Source organism: Oncorhynchus keta, unplaced genomic scaffold (assembly GCF_023373465.1).
Source record: "Oncorhynchus keta strain PuntledgeMale-10-30-2019 unplaced genomic scaffold, Oket_V2 Un_contig_24684_pilon_pilon, whole genome shotgun sequence".
Taxonomy (NCBI): domain Eukaryota; kingdom Metazoa; phylum Chordata; class Actinopteri; order Salmoniformes; family Salmonidae; genus Oncorhynchus; species Oncorhynchus keta.
The window spans coordinates 58,627-85,889 of NW_026284050.1; the positions used below are offsets into that span (position 1 = coordinate 58,627).

At 42.5% G+C, this 27,263-nt stretch overlaps 1 protein-coding gene and 1 long non-coding RNA gene across 2 annotated transcripts in view; one reads left to right on the forward strand and one right to left on the reverse strand.

Moving 5' to 3' along the window:
* The window catches only part of LOC127922135 (protein Jumonji-like), a 53,703-nt gene that overhangs the window by 4,825 nt on the left and 21,615 nt on the right, over positions 1 to 27,263 (reverse strand). Inside the window, exons 3-12 of the mRNA XM_052505847.1 lie at positions 25,486 to 26,722; positions 22,178 to 22,314; positions 21,393 to 21,794; positions 17,394 to 17,486; positions 15,537 to 15,655; positions 15,271 to 15,341; positions 14,692 to 14,806; positions 12,502 to 12,607; positions 5,427 to 5,609; positions 4,505 to 4,635 (exon numbers count right to left, since the gene is read on the reverse strand). Coding sequence (XP_052361807.1) covers positions 4,505 to 4,635; positions 5,427 to 5,609; positions 12,502 to 12,607; positions 14,692 to 14,806; positions 15,271 to 15,341; positions 15,537 to 15,655; positions 17,394 to 17,486; positions 21,393 to 21,794; positions 22,178 to 22,314; positions 25,486 to 26,722 — 2,594 coding nt within the window. The remainder of the gene's footprint in view (positions 1 to 4,504; positions 4,636 to 5,426; positions 5,610 to 12,501; positions 12,608 to 14,691; positions 14,807 to 15,270; positions 15,342 to 15,536; positions 15,656 to 17,393; positions 17,487 to 21,392; positions 21,795 to 22,177; positions 22,315 to 25,485; positions 26,723 to 27,263) is intronic.
* On the forward strand, positions 1,006 to 3,781 carry LOC127922142 (uncharacterized). The gene is made up of 4 exons (XR_008110467.1): positions 1,006 to 1,028; positions 1,594 to 1,653; positions 1,864 to 2,963; positions 3,114 to 3,781. It is a non-coding gene; the product is annotated as an uncharacterized LOC127922142 (long non-coding RNA).

The following is a 27,263-nucleotide window of genomic DNA, read 5'->3' on the forward strand; positions in this document are numbered from 1 at the left end:
GTTTATTCAACAGGTGGAGGGGTGACTGCTGTTTATTCAACAGGTGGAGGGGTGACTGCTGTTTATTCAACAGGTGGTGGGGTGACTGCTGTTTATTCAACAGGTGGAGGGGTGACTGCTGTTTATTCAACAGGTGGAGGGGTGACTGCTGTTTATTCAACAGGTGGAGGGGTGACTGCTGTTTATTCAACAGGTGGAGGGGTGACTGCTGTTTATTCAACAGGTGGAGGGGTGACAGCTGTTTATTCAACAGGTGGAGGGGTGACAGCTGTTTATTCAACAGGTGGAGGGGTGACTGCTGTTTATTCAACAGGTGGAGGGGTGACTGCTGTTTATTCAACAGGTGGAGGGGTGACTGCTGTTTATTCAACAGGTGGAGGGGTGACTGCTGTTTATTCAACAGGTGGAGGGGTGACTGCTGTTTATTCAACAGGTAGAGGGGTGACTGCTGTTTATTCAACAGGTGGAGGGGTGACTGCTGTTTATTCAACAGGTGGAGGGGTGACTGCTGTTTATTCAACAGGTGGAGGGGTGACTGCTGTTTATTCAACAGGTGGTGGGGTGACTGCTGTTTATTCAACAGGTGGTGGGGTGACTGCTGTTTATTCAACAGGTGGAGGGGTGACTGCTGTTTATTCAACAGGTGGAGGGGTGACTGCTGTTTATTCAACAGGTGGTGGGGTGACTGCTGTTTATTCAACAGGTGGTGGGGTGACTGCTGTTTATTCAACAGGTGGAGGGGTGACTGCTGTTTATTCAACAGGTGGTGGGGTGACTGCTGTTTATTCAACAGGTGGTGGGGTGACTGCTGTTTATTCAACAGGTGGAGGGGTGACTGCTGTTTATTCAACAGGTGGAGGGGTGACTGTTGTTTATTCAACAGGTGGAGGGGTGACTGCTGTTTATTCAACAGGTGGTGACTGTTGTTTATTCAACAGGTGGTGGGGTGACTGCTGTTTATTCAACAGGTGGAGGGGTGACTGCTGTTTATTCAACAGGTGGAGGGGTGACTGTTGTTTATTCAACAGGTGGAGGGGTGACTGCTGTTTATTCAACAGGTGGAGGGGTGACTGTTGTTTATTCAACAGGTGGAGGGGTGACTGCTGTTTATTCAACAGGTGGTGACTGCTGTTTATTCAACAGGTGGAGGGGTGACTGCTGTTTATTCAACAGGTGGAGGGGTGACTGCTGTTTATTCAACAGGTGGAGGGGTGACTGCTGTTTAGTCAACAGGTGGAGGGGTGACTGCTGTTTATTCAACAGGTGGAGGGGTGACTGCTGTTTATTCAACAGGTGGAGGGGTGACTGCTGTTTATTCAACAGGTGGAGGGGTGACTGCTGTTTATTCAACAGGTGGAGGGGTGACTGCTGTTTATTCAACAGGTGGAGGGGTGACTGCTGTTTATTCAACAGGTGGAGGGGTGACTGCTGTTTATTCAACAGGTGGAGGGGTGACTGTTGTTTATTCAACAGGTGGAGGGGTGACTGCTGTTTAGTCAACAGGTGGAGGGGTGACTGCTGTTTATTCAACAGGTGGAGGGGTGACTGCTGTTTATTCAACAGGTGGTGGGGTGACTGCTGTTTATTCAACAGGTGGAGGGGTGACTGCTGTTTATTCAACAGGTGGTGGGGTGACTGTTGTTTATTCAACAGGTGGAGGGGTGACTGCTGTTTATTCAACAGGTGGAGGGGTGACTGCTGTTTATTCAACAGGTGGAGGGGTGACTGCTGTTTATTCAACAGGTGGAGGGGTGACTGCTGTTTATTCAACAGGTGGAGGGGTGACTGTTGTTTATTCAACAGGTGGTGGGGTGACTGCTGTTTATTCAACAGGTGGAGGGGTGACTGCTGTTTATTCAACAGGTGGAGGGGTGACTGCTGTTTATTCAACAGGTGGTGGGGTGACTGTTGTTTATTCAACAGGTGGAGGGGTGACTGCTGTTTATTCAACAGGTGGAGGGGTGACTGCTGTTTATTCAACAGGTGGAGGGGTGACTGCTGTTTATTCAACAGGTGGAGGGGTGACTGCTGTTTATTCAACAGGTGGTGACTGCTGTTTATTCAACAGGTGGATGGGTGACTGATGTTTATTCAACAGGTGGAGGGGTGACTGCTGTTTATTCAACAGGTGGAGGGGTGACTGTTGTTTATTCAACAGGTGGAGGGGTGACTGCTGTTTATTCAACAGGTGGAGGGGTGACTGTTGTTTATTCAACAGGTGGAGGGGTGACTGCTGTTTATTCAACAGGTGGTGACTGCTGTTTATTCAACAGGTGGAGGGGTGACTGCTGTTTATTCAACAGGTGGAGGGGTGACTGCTGTTTATTCAACAGGTGGAGGGGTGACTGCTGTTTAGTCAACAGGTGGAGGGGTGACTGCTGTTTAGTCAACAGGTGGAGGGGTGACTGCTGTTTATTCAACAGGTGGAGGGGTGACTGCTGTTTATTCAACAGGTGGAGGGGTGACTGTTGTTTATTCAACAGGTGGAGGGGTGACTGCTGTTTATTCAACAGGTGGAGGGGTGACTGCTGTTTATTCAACAGGTGGAGGGGTGACTGCTGTTTATTCAACAGGTGGAGGGGTGACTGTTGTTTATTCAACAGGTGGAGGGGTGACTGCTGTTTAGTCAACAGGTGGAGGGGTGACTGCTGTTTATTCAACAGGTGGAGGGGTGACTGCTGTTTATTCAACAGGTGGTGGGGTGACTGCTGTTTATTCAACAGGTGGAGGGGTGACTGCTGTTTATTCAACAGGTGGTGGGGTGACTGTTGTTTATTCAACAGGTGGAGGGGTGACTGCTGTTTATTCAACAGGTGGAGGGGTGACTGCTGTTTATTCAACAGGTGGAGGGGTGACTGCTGTTTATTCAACAGGTGGAGGGGTGACTGCTGTTTATTCAACAGGTGGTGGGGTGACTGCTGTTTATTCAACAGGTGGTGGGGTGACTGCTGTTTATTCAACAGGTGGAGGGGTGACTGCTGTTTATTCAACAGGTGGAGGGGTGACTGTTGTTTATTCAACAGGTGGAGGGGTGACTGCTGTTTATTCAACAGGTGGAGGGGTGACTGCTGTTTATTCAACAGGTGGAGGGGTGACTGCTGTTTATTCAACAGGTGGAGGGGTGACTGCTGTTTATTCAACAGGTGGTGGGGTGACTGTTGTTTATTCAACAGGTGGAGGGGTGACTGCTGTTTATTCAACAGGTGGAGGGGTGACTGCTGTTTATTCAACAGGTGGAGGGGTGACTGCTGTTTATTCAACAGGTGGAGGGGTGACTGTTTTGTCATTTTTTAAATCCCAGATTGCCCTTTTAAGAGTAGAATTACATTCCATGTATGATGATACTGTGATCTACAATGATAATACTGATATTAATACTGTGATCTACAATGATAATACTGATATTAATACTGTGATCTACAATGATAATACTGCTATTAATACTGTGATCTACAAGGATAATACTGATATTAATACTGTGATCTACAAGGATAATACTGATATTAATACTGTGATCTACAAGGATAATACTGCTATTAATACTGTGATCTACAATGATAATACTGCTATTGATACTGTGATCTACAATGATAATACTGATATTAATACTGTGATCTACAATGATAATACTGATATTAATACTGTGATCTACAATGATAATACTGCTATTGATACTGTGATCTGGAATGATAATACTGATATTAATACTGTGATCTACAATGATAATACTGATATTAATACTGTGATCTACAAGGATAATACTGCTATTGATACTGTGATCTACAATGATAATACTGCTATTGATACTGTGATCTACAATGATAATACTGCTATTGATACTGTGATCTACAAGGTAAGTCGCTCTGGATAAGAGCGTCTGCTAAATGACTTAAATGTAAATGTAATGTGATAATACTGCTATTAATACTGTGATCTACAATGATAATACTGCTATTAATACTGTGATCTACAATGATAATACTGCTATTGATACTGTGATCTACAATGATAATACTGCTATTGATACTGTGATCTGGAATGATAATACTGCTATTGATACTGTGATCTGGAATGATAATACTGCTATTGATGCTGTGATCTACAATAATAATACTGCTATTGATACTGTGATCTGGAATGATAATATTGCTATTGATACTGTGATCTACAATGATAATACTGCTATTGATACTGTGATCTGGAATGATAATACTGCTATTGATACTGTGATCTGGAATGATAATACTGCTATTGATACTGTGATCTGGAATGATAATACTGCTATTGATACTGTGATCTGGAATGATAATACTGCTATTGATACTGTGATCTGGAATGATAATACTGCTATTGATACTGTGATCTGGAATGATAATACTGCTATTGATACTGTGATCTGGAATGATAATACTGCTATTGATACTGTGATCTGGAATGATAATACTGCTATTGATACTGTGATCTGGAATGATAATACTGCTATTGGTTAAATAGTTAAACCCACCTGAGGTCTTTGAGAAGTGAGGTCATGGTACTCAGAATGACACCATTCTCCCGTTTGGATTCTGACATTGCGATCTGGTACAGCAACTTCTCCATGGAGAAGGACCTCTCTATGCGTCGACATTTCAGCTCCTGGGAAGGAGAGGTAAGAGATATTTGAACATTTGATATGACAGGGTCTTTTCACAACACATCCCAGTTCAGATTAATGGAGGTGCTCAGTTTGGTGAACCCTCGCAAATCCCTCCTTTCATGCAGTAGATGTGTAGGGAATCCATGTGGATAACAGAATCTTTGATAGTGAATTGACCAGCGGAACACTGGGTACACAGAGGCACTTTGTACCCTCAGTTTGTCCACTCTATCTGAACTGACTGACAGACAGACTGACTGACTGACTAAACTAAGCTGGTTAAGTCAGACTTTAGAGCCTGGTTTTACCACCCCTTCGTGAGGAGCTTTCAGGACTGGAACTCAGTCAAACTGGCCACCCCAAGATGTACAGGAGCATGGAGAGGTACAGGACAGGTACAGGAGTTCATACTCTATGTGGTCAGACCCCTAAACGAAAATGGATTTTCGTTAATTTTAGCAAAGACATTTATATCATTTTAAAATTGTCTTGAATAACAATATATATATATTTTATTGTAACAGCAAAGTAATTCAGATTTTTTTTTTATGGAGAATTGAATCTGTATTAATGCTGAAGACCAATACTTTAAACAAACTGATCTTGCAACTTTATCTGTGAAAACAACATTTAACATGCCGATGCCAATGACTAGTAACACTATACTAAATACTACAGTAATGTTAGCATGGCACGTAACATTATAATACATTATGTACTGAATTAAACTATACTCTTCTTTCAACTAATAGCTTTTCCTTCAAGTATTGATACGACGGGGGGCTCCAACCTTGGCAGCCTGGTATCCCGTGTTCAGCCACTGGGGGGTGGCGAAGTGCACTGTCTCGGAGACGCTGTAGCCGCAGCACACCTTGGAGACGAACGCCGCCGGGAAACAGACGACGAACTGGCCACTCTGCTGGACGGTCCGGTGCACTTTGATCCCCGCTCGACACAGCACCTCCGGAGAGATCTGGCGGGAGGGAGAGAGACAGAGAACATGTATTACCTAACGACCAAGTCTACATCCCAAATGGCATCCTGTTCCCTATATAGTGCACTACTTACACCCTGTTCCCTATATAGTGCACTACTTACACCCTGTTCCCTATATAGTGCACTAATTACACCCTGTTCCCTATATAGTGCAGATATTTTCACCAGAGCACAGTGTGTATGTGTGGGGACAGTGTTTCTGTAGTCCATGTTTATACTGTAGGGGGGGACAGTGTTTCTGTAGTCCATGTTTATACTGTAGGGGGGGACAGTGTTTCTGTAGTCCATGTTTATACTGTAGGGGGGGGGGCAGTGTTTCTGTAGTCCATGTTTATACTGTATGTGTGGACAGTGTTTCTGTAGTCCATGTTTATACTGTAGGGGGGGGGGGCAGTGTTTCTGTAGTCCATGTTTATACTGTATGTGTGGACAGTGTTTCTGTAGTCCATGTTTATACTGTGGGGGGGCAGTGTTTCTGTAGTCCATGTTTATACTGTATGGGGGACAGTGTTTCTGTAGTCCATGTTTATACTGTATGTGTGGACAGTGTTTCTGTAGTCCATGTTTATACTGTATGTGTGGACAGTGTTTCTGTAGTCCATGTTTATACTGTATGTGTGGACAGTGTTTCTGTAGTCCATGTTTATACTGTATGTGTGGACAGTGTTTCTGTAGTCCATGTTTATACTGTATGTGTGGACAGTGTTTCTGTAGTCCATGTTTATACTGTAGGGGGGGCAGTGTTTCTGTAGTCCATGTTTATACTGTATGTGTGGACAGTGTTTCTGTAGTCCATGTTTATACTGTATGTGTGGACAGTGTTTCTGTAGTCCATGTTTATACTGTATGTGTGGACAGTGTTTCTGTAGTCCATGTTTATACTGTATGTGTGGACAGTGTTTCTGTAGTCCATGTTTATACTGTATGTGTGGACAGTGTTTCTGTAGTCCATGTTTATACTGTAGGGGGGGACAGTGTTTCTGTAGTCCATGTTTATACTGTAGGGGGGGACAGTGTTTCTGTAGTCCATGTTTATACTGTATGTGTGGACAGTGTTTCTGTAGTCCATGTTTATACTGTATGTGTGGACAGTGTTTCTGTAGTCCATGTTTATACTGTATGTGTGGACAGTGTTTCTGTAGTCCATGTTTATACTGTATGTGTGGACAGTGTTTCTGTAGTCCATGTTTATACTGTATGTGTGGACAGTGTTTCTGTAGTCCATGTTTATACTGTATGTGTGGACAGTGTTTCTGTAGTCCATGTTTATACTGTATGTGTGGACAGTGTTTCTGTAGTCCATGTTTATACTGTATGTGTGGACAGTGTTTCTGTAGTCCATGTTTATACTGTATGTGTGGACAGTGTTTCTGTAGTCCATGTTTATACTGTATGTGTGGACAGTGTTTCTGTAGTCCATGTTTATACTGTATGTGTGGACAGTGTTTCTGTAGTCCATGTTTATACTGTATGTGTGGACAGTGTTTCTGTAGTCCATGTTTATACTGTATGTGTGGACAGTGTTTCTGTAGTCCATGTTTATACTGTATGTGTGGACAGTGTTTCTGTAGTCCATGTTTATACTGTATGTGTGGACAGTGTTTCTGTAGTCCATGTTTATACTGTATGTGTGGACAGTGTTTCTGTAGTCCATGTTTATACTGTATGTGTGGACAGTGTTTCTGTAGTCCATGTTTATACTGTATGTGTGGACAGTGTTTCTGTAGTCCATGTTTATACTGTATGTGTGGACAGTGTTTCTGTAGTCCATGTTTATACTGTATGTGTGGACAGTGTTTCTGTAGTCCATGTTTATACTGTATGTGTGGACAGTGTTTCTGTAGTCCATGTTTATACTGTATGTGTGGACAGTGTTTCTGTAGTCCATGTTTATACTGTATGTGTGGACAGTGTTTCTGTAGTCCATGTTTATACTGTATGTGTGGACAGTGTTTCTGTAGTCCATGTTTATACTGTATGTGTGGACAGTGTTTCTGTAGTCCATGTTTATACTGTATGTGTGGACAGTGTTTCTGTAGTCCATGTTTATACTGTATGTGTGGACAGTGTTTCTGTAGTCCATGTTTATACTGTATGTGTGGACAGTGTTTCTGTAGTCCATGTTTATACTGTATGTGTGGACAGTGTTTCTGTAGTCCATGTTTATACTGTAGGGGGACAGTGTTTCTGTAGTCCATGTTTATACTGTATATGTGGACAGTGTTTCTGTAGTCCATGTTTATACTGTATGTGTGGAGTGTTTCTGTAGTGTTTTCTGTAGTGTTTCTGTAGTCCATGTTTATACTGTATGTGTGGACAGTGTTTCTGTAGTCCATGTTTATACTGTATGTGTGGACAGTGTTTCTGTAGTCCATGTTTATACTGTATGTGTGGACAGTGTTTCTGTAGTCCATGTTTATACTGTAGGGGGACAGTGTTTCTGTAGTCCATGTTTATACTGTATGTGTGGACAGTGTTTCTGTAGTCCATGTTTATACTGTATGTGTGGACAGTGTTTCTGTACTCCATGTTTATACTGTATGTGTGGACAGTGTTTCTGTAGTCCATGTTTATACTGTATGTGTGGACAGTGTTTCTGTAGTCCATGTTTATACTGTATGTGTGGACAGTGTTTCTGTAGTCCATGTTTATACTGTATGTGTGGACAGTGTATCTGTAGTCCATGTTTATACTGTATGTGTGGACAGTGTTTCTGTAGTCCATGTTTATACTGTATGTGTGGACAGTGTTTCTGTAGTCCATGTTTATACTGTATGTGTGGACAGTGTTTCTGTAGTCCATGTTTATACTGTATGTGTGGACAGTGTTTCTGTAGTCCATGTTTATACTGTATGTGTGGACAGTGTTTCTGTAGTCCATGTTTATACTGTATGTGTGGACAGTGTTTCTGTAGTCCATGTTTATACTGTATGTGTGGACAGTGTTTCTGTAGTCCATGTTTATACTGTATGTGTGGACAGTGTTTCTGTAGTCCATGTTTATACTGTATGTGTGGACAGTGTTTCTGTAGTCCATGTTTATACTGTATGTGTGGACAGTGTTTCTGTAGTCCATGTTTATACTGTATGTGTGGACAGTGTTTCTGTAGTCCATGTTTATACTGTATGTGTGGACAGTGTTTCTGTAGTCCATGTTTATACTGTATGTGTGGACAGTGTTTCTGTAGTCCATGTTTATACTGTATGTGTGGACAGTGTTTCTGTACAGTGTTTCCATGTTTATACTGTATGTGTGGACAGTGTTTCTGTAGTCCATGTTTATACTGTATGTGTGGACAGTGTTTCTGTAGTCCATGTTTATACTGTATGTGTGGACAGTGTTTCTGTAGTCCATGTTTATACTGTATGTGTGGACAGTGTTTCTGTAGTCCATGTTTATACTGTATGTGTTGACAGTGTTTCTGTAGTCCATGTTTATACTGTATGTGTGGACAGTGTTTCTGTAGTCCATGTTTATACTGTATGTGTGGACAGTGTTTCTGTAGTCCATGTTTATACTGTAGGGGTGGACAGTGTTTCTGTAGTCCATGTTTATACTGTATGTGTGGACAGTGTTTCTGTAGTCCATGTTTATACTGTATGTGTGGACAGTGTTTCTGTAGTCCATGTTTATACTGTATGTGTGGACAGTGTTTCTGTACTCCATGTTTATACTGTATGTGTGGACAGTGTTTCTGTAGTCCATGTTTATACTGTATGTGTGGACAGTGTTTCTGTAGTCCGTGTTTATACTGTATGTGTGGACAGTGTTTCTGTAGTCCATGTTTATACTGTATGTGTGGACAGTGTTTCTGTAGTCCATGTTTATACTGTATGTGTGGACAGTGTTTCTGTAGTCCATGTTTATACTGTATGTGTGGACAGTGTTTCTGTAGTCCATGTTTATACTGTATGTGTGGACAGTGTTTCTGTACTCCATGTTTATACTGTATGTGTTGACAGTGTTTCTGTAGTCCATGTTTATACTGTATGTGTGGACAGTGTTTCTGTAGTCCGTGTTTATACTGTATGTGTGGACAGTGTTTCTGTAGTCCATGTTTATACTGTATGTGTGGACAGTGTTTCTGTAGTCCATGTTTATACTGTAGGGGGGACAGTGTTTCTGTAGTCCATGTTTATACTGTATGTGTGGACAGTGTTTCTGTAGTCCATGTTTATACTGTAGGGGGGACAGTGTTTCTGTAGTCCATGTTTATACTGTAGGGGGGACAGTGTTTCTGTAGTCCATGTTTATACTGTATGTGTGGACAGTGTTTCTGTAGTCCATGTTTATACTGTATGTGTGGACAGTGTTTCTGTAGTCCATGTTTATACTGTATGTGTGGACAGTGTTTCTGTAGTCCATGTTTATACTGTAGGGGGGGGGACAGTGTTTCTGTAGTCCATGTTTATACTGTATGTGTGGACAGTGTTTCTGTAGTCCATGTTTATACTGTATGTGTGGACAGTGTTTCTGTAGTCCATGTTTATACTGGATGTGTGGACAGTGTTTCTGTAGTCCATGTTTATACTGTATGTGTGGACAGTGTTTCTGTAGTCCATGTTTATACTGTATGTGTGGACAGTGTTTCTGTAGTCCATGTTTATACTGTATGTGTGGACAGTGTTTCTGTAGTCCATGTTTATACTGTATGTGTGGACAGTGTTTCTGTAGTCCATGTTTATACTGTATGTGTGGACAGTGTTTCTGTAGTCCATGTTTATACAGTATGTGTGGACAGTGTTTCTGTAGTCCATGTTTATACTGTATGTGTGGACAGTGTTTCTGTAGTCCATGTTTATACAGTATGTGTGGACAGTGTTTCTGTAGTCCATGTTTATACTGGATGTGTGGACAGTGTTTCGTAGTCCATGTTTATACTGTATGTGTGGACAGTGTTTCTGTAGTCCATGTTTATACTGTATGTGTGGACAGTGTTTCTGTAGTCCATGTTTATACTGTATGTGTGGACAGTGTTTCTGTAGTCCATGTTTATACTGTATGTGTGGACAGTGTTTCTGTAGTCCATGTTTATACTGTATGTGTGGACAGTGTTTCTGTAGTCCATGTTTATACAGTATGTGTGGACAGTGTTTCTGTAGTCCATGTTTATACTGTATGTGTGGACAGTGTTTCTGTAGTCCATGTTTATACTGTATGTGTGGACAGTGTTTCTGTAGTCCATGTTTATACTGTATGTGTGGACAGTGTTTCTGTAGTCCATGTTTATACTGTATGTGTGGACAGTGTTTCTGTAGTCCATGTTTATACTGTATGTGTGGACAGTGTTTCTAGTAGTCCATGTTTATACTGTATGTGTGGACAGTGTTTCTGTAGTCCATGTTTATACTGTATGTGTGGACAGTGTTTCTGTAGTCCATGTTTATACTGTATGTGTGGACAGTGTTTCTGTAGTCCATGTTTATACTGTATGTGTGGACAGTGTTTCTGTAGTCCATGTTTATACTGTATGTGTGGACAGTGTTTCTGTAGTCCATGTTTATACTGTATGTGTGGACAGTGTTTCTGTAGTCCATGTTTATACTGTATGTGTGGACAGTGTTTCTGTAGTCCATGTTTATACATGTTTATATGTGTGGACAGTGTTTCTGTAGTCCATGTTTATACTGTATGTGTGGACAGTGTTTCTGTAGTCCATGTTTATACTGTATGTGTGGACAGTGTTTCTGTAGTCCATGTTTATACTGTATGTGTGGACAGTGTTTCTGTAGTCCATGTTTATACTGTATGGGGGACAGTGTTTCTGTAGTCCATGTTTATACTGTATGTGTGGACAGTGTTTCTGTAGTCCATGTTTATACTGTATGTGTGGACAGTGTTTCTGTAGTCCATGTTTATACTGTATGTGTGGACAGTGTTTCTGTAGTCCATGTTTATACTGTATGTGTGGACAGTGTTTCTGTAGTCCATGTTTATACTGTATGTGTGGACAGTGTTTCTGTAGTCCATGTTTATACTGTATGTGTGGACAGTGTTTCTGTAGTCCATGTTTATACTGTATGTGTGGACAGTGTTTCTGTAGTCCATGTTTATACTGTATGTGTGGACAGTGTTTCTGTAGTCCATGTTTATACTGTATGTGTGGACAGTGTTTCTGTAGTCCATGTTTATACTGTATGTGTGGACAGTGTTTCTGTAGTCCATGTTTATACTGTATGTGTGGACAGTGTTTCTGTAGTCCATGTTTATACTGTATGTGTGGACAGTGTTTCTGTAGTCCATGTTTATACTGTATGTGTGGACAGTGTTTCTGTAGTCCATGTTTATACTGTATGTGTGGACAGTGTTTCTGTAGTCCATGTTTATACTGTATGTGTGGACAGTGTTTCTGTAGTCCATGTTTATACTGTATGTGTGGACAGTGTTTCTGTAGTCCATGTTTATACTGTATGTGTGGACAGTGTTTCTGTAGTCCATGTTTATACTGTATGTGTGGACAGTGTTTCTGTAGTCCATGTTTATACTGTATGTGTGGACAGTGTTTCTGTAGTCCATGTTTATACTGTATGTGTGGACAGTGTTTCTGTAGTCCATGTTTATACTGTATGTGTGGACAGTGTTTCTGTAGTCCATGTTTATACTGTATGTGTGGACAGTGTTTCTGTAGTCCATGTTTATACTGTATGTGTGGACAGTGTTTCTGTAGTCCATGTTTATACTGTATGTGTGGACAGTGTTTCTGTAGTCCATGTTTATACTGTATGTGTGGACAGTGTTTCTGTAGTCCATGTTTATACTGTATGTGTGGACAGTGTTTCTGTAGTCCATGTTTATACTGTATGTGTGGACAGTGTTTCTGTACTCCATGTTTATACTGTATGTGTGGACAGTGTATCCTGCAGTCACACCATGATGTTGTTCTCCAACATCTCCAGTCCTGGGGTTCCATTAGCCTGCAGTAGTGTGTGAACCACCTTGTCCAGCTTCACCTTCTCCTCAGCAGGAATACAGTACCTGAACACCGGGTTACATGGGTTATTGGGATCTAATTGTGTATCACTATATGATAACATGTTGGAGTTAGTGGACACATGTCATAGCACTAGTAAATAAAACATATCCTTGTCTGGCAATGAAACTTTCATTTTTATTGTAGTTTTATAGGATTTTATTTGAGCTCAATTACATTAAGGGGAATTTTATAAGGGGAAAGATTTACTTTCGGAATTTTCTAAATATTTTCAATATTATTCATTTCCATGTTGGCTCTAATGCCATTGTCTGGAGAAAAGGATCCCAATTTCAAACTCTCCAAAAAAGTGTAATTATATATATATTTTTAACTGGCAATAATTAATATTAACTGAAAAGGGATCTTGTGTAGTGATTTGCAATAGCCCTTATCTCGAAACGGTGATTCCTAAAAGATGTGTCTGGAGATTTGGTCAACTCAAATCAGGAATGAGCAGGGTGAGCTCTACCATAATGACCTCTTATTCATCTTCTCATTACATGAAGTGCAACAAGACCACTTATGGTCTAGAAAGTTCTCTACTATCTGATATGTTTTAAACAAACAATATAGAAATCACCACGGTAACGTCAACGTCAAATCACCACGGTAAAAAAAACATATATATTTTTGTCTAACGTCAACTCCGTCAGAGTGCTGAAAGAATAATTTAATATATTTTACAAATGTAAAATACGTTGAGGCAAAAATGTCTGTTTTGAGTATCTGTTGTCAACCCCGTCACTGATGGATAAACCCTTATGATCTTTTTTATTTTTTTATTTATTGTTATAAAAAAACATTTGAATCACTCTTCTGCAACACATGGTTAAACTATTGACATATTTGCTGTGATAGAGCTAAGGGATCATGTTTCCTTTAGAAATGTTGTTTTATAACAAAACGCTAATAAATGTTTTTCTGAATCTAGAAAAACATATCAAAACGCTAAATGTTTTATGTTCTGAATCTAGAAAAACATACCAAAACGCTAAATGTTTTATGTTCTGAATCTAGAAAAACATACCAAAACGCTAATAAATGTTTTATGTTCTGAATCTAGAAAAACATACCAAAACGCTAATAAATGTTTTATGTTCTGAATCTAGAAAAACATACCAAAACACAATGTTTTATGTTCTGAATCTAGAAAAACATGCTAAAACGCTAAATGTTAATGTTCTGAATCTAGAAAAACATACCAAAACACTAAATGTTTAATGTTCTGAATCTAGAAAAACATACCAAAACACAATGTTTTATGTTCTGAATCTAGAAAAACATGCCAAAACGCAAAATGTTAATGTTCTGAATCTAGAAAAACATGTCAAAATGCTAATAAATGTTTTATGTTCTGAATCTAGAAAAACGTGCCAAAATGCTAACAAAATTAGCCCTGGAGCATTATATAGCGTTATAAAAATACGTTTGGAGATTTGTATTTCATATTTGAATGATGTAATGATAGAATTAAAACAAACAAGGTCTTCAAACACTTGGACAATAAATGTACAAATGAAATGCATTTTATGGTGTCTGACTGAGTTGACATAAATCCACTTAGTTGTAATTTATGAGAAAAACCTTTCTGAATTAGGAGGTTGTTCCTTTACATGGTGTGATATATATATGATTTGGTCTATCAGATATTAAGACAAATATTTGTGGAACAAAAGTTTATATTGTACCGTCTTTCAAGAATTCCTGGCACCTCGGGGGTTTGTGGTATATGGCCAATATACCACCCCCTCGTGCCTTATTGCTTAAATATATACCATTTAGCAGATTTATCCAATAAAGACTTAGTCATACTGCATACATTGTACGTATGGATGGCCCAGAGAATCAAACCCACTATCCTGATGTTGCGAGCGCCATGCTCTACCTACTGAGCCATACAGCATTTCCTTCATACTGTACTGACCACGCTCAGGGAGTTCTATTAAATCAATCTCCACCAGCTCTATTTGATCAGGCTTGACTAACTGACGCTGAGCTCGTTCTCCATTGGTTGTGGCAGGCGGTGAACCTGAGTGACCGTAGGATTAAACTGGGAGAGGGCAGTGAGCAGTGAACCACTACTTACCAAATGCAGTCAGCACCAGTGTGTAAGTAATCAATGTATGGAAGGCGGTGATGGTCTCGCGACCAGCATGAGGTAGAGAAGACCATGCCGATGTTCAGCCAAGGAATGGTCACTCCTGTACAACCACAAAGGAAGACATAGTAGACTGTCAAGCTTTTCTAGTCAGTTCAAGTTCACTTAATTCATAGCAGAATGCTATTGAATTGTGTCACCAAAAATGAGGATATACTGTATAAAACAACAAAAACTACTGCAACATACATTCAAGGAACGGCAGCGTAGCCTAGTGGTTAGAGTGTTGGACTAGTAACCGGAAGGTTGCGAGTTCAAACCCCCGAGCTGACAATGTACAAATCTGTCGTTCTGCCCCTGAACAGGCAGTTAACCCACTGTTCCCAGGCCGTCATTGAAAATAAGAATGTGTTCTTAACTGACTTGCCTAGTAAAATAAAGGTAAAAAAAAAAAAAAAACTGATGGGAGTCCTTCAGTTCACTCTGCAGCTACTTACAACTGTCTATTACAGTACAATGTACTGTCATCCTGTGTAACAGGAGAGGGTCATAGGTATAGATGATTACCTGGCACAGCACCAAGATGGCGTAGGATGGATCCTGAATTATTGGGAAGGATTGTAAGGTTCCATCCATGTCTTGAGTGGAGACAAGATAACAGAAGACATATTTTATGCATGTCCTTATAGGGTTGTAAAATTCCCCTAACTTTCCAAAAAATTCCCCGGTTCTCCAGAAATCCCAGTTGGAAGATTCCTGGATTCAGGAGGGTATAAGCAGGAAATTCTAAATCCTCCATTTAATGTGATTGGATAATGCCATTAGGCCCTCACTTTGAAAAGGTCTCAGACTTTCCAACTGGGAAGCCACTCCCATGAGTTTTAGTGTCCACTTTCCCACAGTGCACGGCAACATGACATTCCCTCTGCTCCACGATGTTCCAGTACTCCTGCTGCAATCACAGACAGAAACATTATTGCATTAAAAAGTAGTGACAGTAGATCACACAGTGGGATGGCTGGCAAGAAAGACAAAAGGAGAGAAGAAATGTGTCAATGACCTGATCAGTCATTCCATACTACTTATGGTCCCAGTGAATTATACTACTTATGGTCCCAGTGAATTATCCTACTTATGGTCCCAGTGAATTATCCTACTTATGGTCCCAGTGAATGATCCTACTTATGGTCCCAGTGAATTATACTACTTATGGTCCCAGTGAATTATACTACTTATGGTCCCAGTGAATTATACTACTTATGGTCCCAGTGAATTATACTACTTATGGTCCGGTCCCAGTGAATTATCCTACTTATGGTCCCAGTGAATTATCCTACTTATGGTCCCAGTGAATTATCCTACTTATGGTCCCAGTGAATTATACTACTTATGGTCCCAGTGAATTATCCTACTTATGGTCCCAGTGAATTATCCTACTTATGGTCCCAGTGAATTATCCTACTTATGGTCCCGGTGAATTATCCTACTTATGGTCCCAGTGAATTATCCTACTTATGGTCCCAGTGAATTATCCTACTTATGGTCCCAGGGAATTATACTACTTATGGTCCCAGTGAATTATACTACTTATGGTCCCAGTGAATTATACTACTTATGGTCCCAGTGAATTATCCTACTTATGGTCCCAGTGAATTATCCTACTTATGGTCCCAGTGAATTACACTACTTATGGTCCCAGTGAATTACACTACTTATGGTCCCAGTGAATTATTCTACTTATGGTCCCAGTGAATTATACTACTTATGGTCCCAGTGAATTATATTACTTATGGTCCCAGTGAATTATACTACTTATGGTCCCAGTGAATTATCCTACTTATGGTCCCAGTGAATTATACTACTTATGGTCCCAGTGAATTATACTACTTATGGTCCTACTTATGGTCCCAGTGAATTATCCTACTTATGGTCCCAGTGAATTATCCTACTTATGGTCCCAGTGATTATTACTTACGGTCCCACTACTTATGGTCCCAGTGAATTATACTACTTATGGTCCCAGTGAATTATCCTACTTATGGTCCCAGTGAATTATACTACTTATGGTCCCAGTGAATTATACTACTTATGGTCCCAGTGAATTATACTACTTATGGTCCCAGTGAATTATACTACTTATGGTCCCAGTGAATTATACTACTTATGGTCCCAGTGAATTATCCTACTTATGGTCCCAGTGAATTATACTACTTATGGTCCCAGTGAATTATACTACTTATGGTCCCAGTGAATTATCCTACTTATGGTCCCAGTGAATTATACTACTTATGGTCCCAGTGAATTATCCTACTTATGGTCCCAGTGAATTATACTACTTATGGTCCCAGTGAATTATACTACTTATGGTCCCAGTGAATTATCCTACTTATGGTCCCAGTGAATTATCCTACTTATGGTCCCAGTGAATTATACTACTTATTCATTATGATTATATGGTTGCGTCACAAAAAGCAAGGCCCTGACCAAAAGTAGGGCACTAAGGGCCAATTCAGACTTGAAATAAGTAGACTTAACATGGATTTATGTCTATAAAATATGGACAAGTACAATTTTTTATTTACATTTTTTTAAAGTCTATGTTAAGTCAACTTCTCTGAAACCTGAATAGGGCCTTAAGTAGTGCAACCTACGTAGCGGGTATATAACAGTTTGGGATATGTAGACCTTACCTCCACCTCAGCCGTCCCAGGCTCCTTATTGAAACACATGTTCATAGTATTCCTGGCTGTCCTGTAGAACGTAGTGAGAGAAACCGACTTCCCCTGTCATAAAGAAACACAAAGAGAGGGCTAAGACCTTACGGTCCCTTTCAAGCTCCCTGATACACAGTCAATGTAAAGATTATCACAGCAAATCATCAACACAAAGAGTGTACGAGCTTATGGACTGAGGTGTTTTGATATCCTGCCAATCGACTGGCTCAGAAGCACAACCAAAGAGACTAGTAAGACCATACAGGAAGTAGTCTTTTAGGTCCCTTGATACACTGTCTCCGTCCCTAACGACATCCTACTTTTGAACAGGCTCTGGTCAAAAGTAGTGCGTCAGAAAAGGGAATAGGAATGTGATTTGGGACACAGACAACTGTCAATATAACGATTATCACAGCCAACCAGATGGGAGAGTTAGTTGAACAGCCAGACAAAAATGATACATGTGGATGTCACTGTTCTGCATGACATCATCTTCCTTCCTCTCCCCGCTGCTGCAGCATCAGCACATTCTGAAGGGGAGTCTTCCATCCAGACGCTTTTCTCAGGTTGCCTCCCAAATGGCACCCTATTCCCTTATATAGAGTACTACTTTGGATCGGAGCCCTAAGGGCCCTGGTTAAAAGTAGTGCACTAGACAGGGAATTGGGCACCATTTGGGACATAGGCTCAGATACACGACGGACAGCCGGGCAGGGACAGAGACAAGAGAGCCTGTATTAATGTGCCAGGAAAATCCCTGGTTGGTTGGACTACAGTCAGTCACAGTAAGCTTTCCCACATGTGTGGAGGAGATTGCTGTATTTCTTATTATGGCCCAATATATTGATTTCATATGGGTCCAGCTATGCTGGCATTCACAGACAGAATAGTCCCTACGAGCCAGGTTTAAAAAGTAGGAAGTCAAACTGAGAGATGAAACGCTAGAAGTAACTGATACTACAGAAGAACTAGCTGATACTACAGGAGAACTAACTGATATTACAGGAGAACTAACTGATACTACAGGAGAACTAGCTGATACTACAGGAGAACTAGCTGATACTACAGGAGAACTAACTGATACTACAGGAGAACTAACTGATACTACAGGAGAACAAACTGATGCTACAGGAGAACTAACTGATACTACAGGAGAACTAGTTGATACTACAGGAGAACTAACTGATACTACAGAAGAACTAGCTGATACTACAGGAGAACTAGCTGATACTACAGGAGAACTAACTGATACTACAGGAGAACTGGAACTGACACTACAGGAGAACTAACTGATACTACAGGAGAACTAGCTGATACTACAGGAGAACTAGCTGATACTACAGGAGAACAAACTGATACTACAGGAGAACTAACTGATACTACAGGAGAACTAACTGATACTACAGGAGAACTAACTGATACTACAGGAGAACTAGCTGATACTACAGGAGAACTAACTGATATTACAGGAGAACTAACTGATACTACAGGAGAACTAACTGATACTACAGGAGAACTAGCTGATACTACAGGAGAACTAACTGATACTACAGGAGAACTAACTGATACTACAGGAGAACTAACTGATATTACAGGAGAACTAACTGATACTACAGGAGAACTGGAACTGACACTACGGGAGAACTAGCTGATACTACAGGAGAACTAACTGATACTACAAGAGAACTAACTGATACTACAGGAGAACTAACTGATACTACAGGAGAACTGGAACTGACACTACAGGAGAACTAACTGATACTACAGGAGAACTAACTGATACTACAGGAGAACTGAAACTGACACTACAGGAGAACTAACTGATACTACAGGAGAACTAACTGATACTACAGGAGAACTAGCTGATACTACAGGAGAACTAACTGATATTACAGGAGAACTAACTGATACTACAGGAGAACTAACTGATACTACAGGAGAACTAGCTGATACTACAGGAGAACTAACTGATATTACAGGAGAACTAACTGATACTACAGGAGAACTAACTGATACTACAGGAGAACTAGCTGATACTACAGAAGAACTAACTGATACTACAGGAGAACTAACTGATACTACAGGAGAACTAACTGATACTACAGGAGAACTAACTGATACTACAGGAGAACTAACTGATACTACAGGAGAACTAACTGATACTACAGGAGAACTAGCTGATACTACAGGAGAACTAGCTGATACTACAGGAGAACAAACTGATACTACAGGAGAACTAACTGATACTACAGGAGAACTGAAACTGACACTACAGGAGAACTAACTGATACTACAGGAGAACTAACTGATACTACAGGAGAACTAACTGATACTACAGGAGAACTGAAACTGACACTACAGGAGAACTAACTGATACTACAGGAGAACTAACTGATACTACAAGAGAACTAACTGATACTACAGGAGAACTAGCTGATACTACAGGAGAACTAACTGATACTACAGGAGAACTGGAACTGACACTACAGGAGAACTAACTGATACTACAGGAGAACAAACTGATACTACAGGAGAACTAGCTGATACTACAGGAGAACTAACTGATACTACAGGAGAACTAACTGATACTACAGGAGAACTGGAACTGACACTACAGGAGAACTAACTGATACTACAGGAGAACTAACTGATACTACAGGAGAACTGAAACTGACACTACAGGAGAACTAACTGATACTACAGGAGAACTGGAACTGACACTACAGGAGAACTAACTGATACTACAGGCGAACTAACTGATACTACAGGAGAACTGAAACTGACACTACAGGAGAACTAGCTGATACTACAGGAGAACTAACTGATACTACAGGAGAACTGGAACTAACACTATTGATAAGAGAAGTGTGAGCAACAGAAGATCATCATGGAGCATCAAGACATAAATACTGGCAGTGATAAGTTGACATGAGGTGACGTGATGTCAAAATGAGGTGTGTGTGTGTGTCTGATCGTGTGTGTCTGATCGTGTGTGTGTGTGTCTGATCGTGTGTGTGTGTCTGATCGTGTGTGTGTCTGATCGTGTGTGTGTCTGATCGTGTGTGTGTGTCTGATCGTGTGTGTGCGTGTGTGTCTGATCGTGTGTGTCTGATCGTGCGTGTCTGATCGTGTGTGTGTCTGATCGTGTGTGTCTGATCGTGTGTGTGTGTGTGTGTGTGTGTGTGTGTGTGTGTGTGTGGGGAAGTGAGTGTGTGAGAGAGTGAGTGTGTGTGACAGATGGGGAACATCTGTAAGGGATTTTACAGGCAGCAGACACCCATGGTGAGGGAAAGGAGAGGAACGAAGTAGCAGTGTAGTGTAGTAGTGTCTGATCGTGTGTGTGTCTGATCGTGTGTATGTCTGATCGTGTGTGTCTGATCGTGTGTGTGCGTGTGTGTCTGATCGTGTGTGTGTCTGATCGTGTGTGTGTCTGATCGTGTGTGTGTCTGATCGTGTGTGTCTGATCGTGTGTGTGTCTGATCGTGTGTATGTCTGATCGTGTGTGTCTGATCGTGTGTGTGCGTGTGTGTCTGATCGTGTGTGTGTCTGATCGTGTGTGTGTCTGATCGTGTGTGTGTCTGATCGTGTGTGTCTGATCGTGTGTGTCTGATCGTGTGTGTGGCCTCTGTGCTTGCAGATGTGCAATGACCTATATTCGATGTGAGCGCAACTGAACCAGGGATATTGTAGTTCTGCCTCCAGGCACTAACAGCTATACACACTGTATTGACAGTGCTGCACTGTATTCAATCTGCCCACACACAGCTACCACAGAACTCATTAACCAATAGACTTAACCAATCGAATATTTACAGCAAGCATTGTGCATGTTGTAGTGCCTCCACTATGCTTGGGTAATTATTTTGGTCCAGAAAAACTGTCTGTTGTATCACATTTGTTGTGCCAAATGTGTTGTACATCAGTTGTTCAACCTGAGTGTGAACAGGGCCAGAGAAAGGGGCTAACATGACCTACCCTGTATATACACTTGTGCTGGTCGCTAAGAAACTCTTTCTCCTCCTCTGCTCCTCCTCTTCCTCCTTTCTTCTCCTGAGAGAACAGTCTCCTCCTGCTGGACCTCAGCCACATGTCCTTCTCCTGTTTCTTCCCCTCTTTCGCTCCTTCCTCCAGGTTCCTGGGCAGGCCGTTCCTCCGGATCACCCCGTTTACCAGGCCGTTCTTGGGCTCACAGCGGGGCAGCTGGAGCAGGCTCTGTTGGGAGTAATCTGAGTGGCCCTCCAGGGGCCCTCGCTTCTTCTCCAGCTTCCCCTTCTCCTCCAGCACCTCCCTCTCCAGGCGGATGCGCTCAGCGGGGTCCAGGGAGTCGTAGGACAGTAGGTACTGACAATAGGCCTCCTGCAGCTTGGCCAGACGATCCTGTGGTCGGGTGGTAGGATATTATTATGTTGCAGTTGACAGTTGACAGGGAGGGCAGTGTTAACATCAAATGTCAAAGTGCTATACTTAGCTATGCAGCTAGCTGGGCTGGCTGTTGGTTTTCATCAGAAGTCAATCTCAAATACAAAAGTAGGATAAAAACAAAATGACCCACTTCAGTGTAGATGTAAAACACTACAAGACACGGATGCCGGAAGGAATAGTTTGTTACAGAACAGCATCATGGTCAACACAAGAGCCTGAGTACCGAATGGCCCCCTATTCCCTATATAGTAGGCCAGAGCCTTATGGACCCTGGTCAAAAGCAGTCTACTATATAGAGGACGGGGTGCCATGTATGCAGCCTTGAAGCAGTACCGTACCTGTGCAGTCTTGGGGATACGGAGCTGGTCGGCTAGCTTATTCCATTTCTTCATGTCGCTGACCTGCTGCATGCCGCCCATGTCGTTGATGAGCTGAAAGAACCGGGCCAGGTCCAACTCACATCCGCCTGGCAGGGAGGGAGGGAGGGGGAGTGGGAGGAAGAGGAGGGAGTGGAGGAGAGAGAGAGAGGGAGGATAGGGGGGGAGAGAGGGGGAGGATATGGAGAAAGAGGAGGGAGTGAAGGAGAGGGAGGAAGAGGAGGGAGTGAAGGAGGGAGGGAGGTTGGTAGGGAGTGAAAGAGGGTGAGGGAGGATAAGGAGGAAGAGGAGGGAGTGGAGGAGAGAGAGATAGGGAGGATGGGAGAGGGAGGATATGGAGGAAGAGGAGGGAGTGAAAGAGGGTGAGGGAGGTTGGAAGGGAGTGAAAGAGGGTGAGGGAGGATAAGGAGGAAGAGGAGGGAGTGGAGGAGAGAGAGATAGGGAGGATAGGGAGGGAGGGGGAGAGGGAGGATATAGAGGAAGAGGAGGGAGTGAAGGAGGGAGGGAGTGAAAGAGGGTGAGAGGGAGGGAGGGAGGGAGTGAAGAAGGGTGAGAGGGATAGGGAGGGAGTGAAGGAGGAAGAGAGGGAGGGAGGAGGTTGGGAGGGAGGGAGTGAAGGAGAGAGAGATAGGGAGGGAGGGGAGAGGGAGGATATGGAGGAAGAGGAGGGAGTGAAGGAGGGAGGGAGGTTGGAAGGGAGTGAAAGAGGGTGAGGGAGGATAAGGAGGAAGAGGAGGGAGTGGAGGAGAGAGCGATAGGGAGGATAGGGAGAGAGGGGGAGAGGGAGGATATGGAGGAAGAGGAGGGAGTGAAGGAGGGAGGGAGTGAAAGAGGGTGAGAGGGAGGGAGGGAGTGAAAGAGGGAGGGAGGGAGTGAAGAAGGGTGAGAGGGATAGGGAGGGAGTGAAGGAGGAAGAGAGGGAGGGAGGAGGTTGGGAGGGAGTGAAGGAGGGAGCGAGGGAGGGAGGATAAGGAGGAAGAGAAGGGAATGAAGGAGGGCGAGACAGAACACAGAACAAGGAGGTTAAAACAATGTTGTTTAATCCTGGTTCTGTGAAACCACATGAACACAGGTTAAAATGGATATACTGTATGCATCTGGGAGGATATAGAGGACCAACGGGGCTGATAAACATGGATTCTGAAAAGGCAGCAACATTCACTACATTTACAATAAGCTTTCAAACAAATTACAGCCAAATGTTCTAGATGAGAGGCTGTGGATGTTTGATGAATGAATGACTTGGCTCTGTTAGCCATGACAGCCTGGTTTAGACAGCCATGATCCTGTTTGAGGTTGAGGCCCACTCTGACAAAGCAGAGGCCTGTAGGTATTGGAGCCTGAGAGAGAGAATGTCTGTGTCCCAAATGGCACCCTATTCCCTATATAACTAATATGGGCCCTGGTCATGCACTATATAGGGAATAGTGTGCCATTTGAGATGCAGACAGAGTGTAATATCTCTGCTACTTCGTTCCTCTCCTTTCCCTCACCATGGGTGTCTGCTGCCTGTAAAATCCCCTTACAGACGTTCCCCATCTGTCACACACACTCACTCTCTCACACACTCACTTCCCCACACACACACACACACACACACACACACACACACACACACACACACACACACACACACACACACACACTCACACACACACACACACACACACACACACACACACACACTCACTCACTCACTCACTCACTCACTCACTCACTCACTCACTCACTCACTCACTCACTCACTCACTCACTCACTCACTGCTACTGGTCTGGGGTTGTCAGTGTGTGTATGTGACTGTATGTGACTGTTGAGTACATTAGTGCGTGTGTGTGGTCGGGGATCCTGACAACCCCATCTCTCCCAGTGTAATCTCATCAAAGCTGCCACCTGGCAGAGGAACTGTAATCCTTCCTCACTAGGTAAGGTCAGAATCAAGGTCTCACTTACAAACACACTAAGAGCAATCAGCAGCAGACAATGGGCAGGATGAGAGGTGGTTCAGAGGTCAGGATGAGAGGTGGTTCAGAGGTCAAAATGAGAGGTGGTTCAGAGGACAGGATGAGGGGGTCTGAGGTAATTTGGGAGAAGCCATTTAACTATAGTATAGTTCCCTCAGAAGGAAACCTTTAGCAGCACACTGAATTAACAAGAGGAAACGTCAAACTGTACAACCTGATAGATAGCCACTCTATGTAGAGTTGACATATGTGTTAGAATAACATGAAACCGTACTATAATATCATGAAACTGTACTAGAAAAACATGAAACTGTACTAGAATAACATGAAACTGTACTAGAATAATATGAAACTGTACTAGAATAAGATGAAACTGTCCTAGAATAAGATGAAACTGTACTAGAATAAGATGAAACTGTACTAGAATAACATGAAACTGTACTAGAATAACATGAAACTGTACTAGAATAAGATGAAACTGTACTAGAATAAGATGAAGCTGCACTAGAATAAGATGAAGCTGTACTAGAATAACATGAAACTGTACTAGAATAACATGAAACTGTACTAGAATAACATGAAACTGTACTAGAATAAGATTAAACTGTACTAGAATAACATGAAACTGTACTAGAATAACATGAAACTGTACTAGAATAACATGAAACTGTACTAGAATAACATGAAACTGTACTAGAATAACATGAAACTGTACTAGAATAACATGAAACTGTACTAGAATAACATGAAACTGTACTAGAATAACATGAAACTGTACTAGAATAAGATTAAACTGTACTAGAATAAGATTAAACTGTACTAGAATAACATGAAACTGTACTAGAATAACATGAAACTGTACTAGAATAACATGAAACTGTACTAGAATAACATGAAACTGTACTAGAATAAGATTAAACTGTACTAGAATAAGATGAAACGGTACTAGAATAACATGAAACTGTACTAGAATAAGATTAAACTGTACTAGAATAACATGAAACTGTACTAGAATAAGATGAAACTGTACTAGAATAACATGAAACTGTACTAGAATAACATGAAACTGTACTAGAATAACAGGATGTGGAGGAACGATTTGTAGCTCCCTAAATGTCTTTGACATTAAACCTTAGTGACAGTCTTAGTCCCAAATGAAACCCTTTTCCCTATTTAGTGCATTACTTTTGACCAGGGTCCATAGGGCCCCCATAGGGCTCTGGTCAAAAGTAGTGTACTATGTAGCAAATACGGTGCCAGTTGGGATGCACCCTAAGTATCAGTTCTACAGAAATGTACCTATGAGCGGGGGTCCTCCATGGAGATGCCCTGGGCCTGGAGGTGTTTCCTGATGCAGGCCAGCCGGAGTACATTGGGCCCCCAGCGCCGACCCAGCTTATGGATGTGCTGCACCTGGGTCACAAACCTCATGTCCTCTTTCAGCTTGCACTCTGGCCTCCAGTCCTGAGGAGGAGCCACCCTGCACAGCCCATAGCTCTCTGCCTGCCCGCGCACCGCTTCCACATACACCAGGGGGTCGTGGAACTCCTCCAGACTGGGCCTGAACACTGGCACCTCGGTTAGGGGAGGGGGCGGTGCTGCACCTCTCTTCTCCCCACTCTCCCGCTGCCTCTCTGCTGCTTTAGGCTCTGCTGCTGGTTTAGCTGGGCTGCTGGTGCCTGGTTTCACCTTGGCTGCTGAGCTAGTGGAAGTGGAGGTGGAAGTGCCCTTGGAAGTGACATGGGAAGTGTTCTTAGAAGTGCCCTGGAAAGTTTTCTTAGAAGTAGTGTTCTTAGCTGGTGGTGTAGTATTAGCAGTAGTAGTAGTATTAGCAGTAGGGGGTATGGGCTGTGCTTGTCGGGTCAACATCAGCTTGCCAGCGGAGGCTCGTTTGGGTCTTTGCTCCGACGAGGAAGGTCGGGATGACGTGACCTTACCAAGATGGCCGCCGGACCCCGCCACAGCCTTCTCCTGGACATTGACCTTCCTGCTGCTTCGCGTCTCCGGGGCATTAACCTGCAGTCTAACCTTTTTGACCTCTGGCGAAGACTCCAGTGTCTCTGTTGGACTCTCCTCAGCCGGGAGCCCCAGACGTCTCTTGGAGTGTCTGACGCCCTCACGCCCCTGCAGGACCTGCTTACCGCCACATCGGCGTGGGTGAAGCTTCCCGTTGGCTCGTTGTAGGCAACACCTGCCGGCTGCCTTGTTGGATTGTACCTTCTGTTTGTTGGGAGTCTTTGCATCGCCACTTGAGAGTTTTCCTGAGTTGGAGTGTGGTGGGCGTGGGTGGCGGCGGGCACTGCCACTGGCAGAGCGCCGTTGGTTCTTCAGGGTTGGCGAGCTTTGGAGGAGGCCTTTGCCCATGGTGAGTTTGGCCTCTTTGAGAAGTCTGGCTTTGGTGTAGCGGACGTGGCCCCTGGGAAGCGCTGTGGCTCCGGACTTCACAGTTCTGGACAGCAGTGGTCGGGAGGCCGGGGGCTTTTTGGCACAGGAGTTGCGTACGGTAGCTGACGATACCCGCGACAGCCTGTTCACTGTTGAAACCTGCAATAGACACAAGGATGTTTATCAAAAGTTGTTTATCAAAAGCACTTTTTTGGAAATATCATTTATACCTAGCTCCATCATCATTTATACCTAGCTCCATCATCATTTGTACCTAGCTCCATCATCATTTATACCGAGCTACATCATCATTTATACCTAGCTCCATCATCATTTATACCGAGCTACATCATCATTTATACCTAGCTACATCATCATTTATACCTAGCTCCAACATCATTTATACCGAGCTACATCATCATTTATACCTAGCTCCATCATTTATACCTAGCTCCATCATCATTTATACCGAGCTACATCATCATTTATACCTAGCTACATCATCATTTATACCGAGCTACATCATCATTTATACCTAGCTACATCATCATTTATACCTAGCTACATCATCATTTATACCGAGCTACATCATCATTTATACCTAGCTCCATCATCATTTATACCTAGCTACATCATCATTTATACCTAGCTACATCATCATTTATACCTAGCTCCATCATCATTTATACCTAGCTCCATC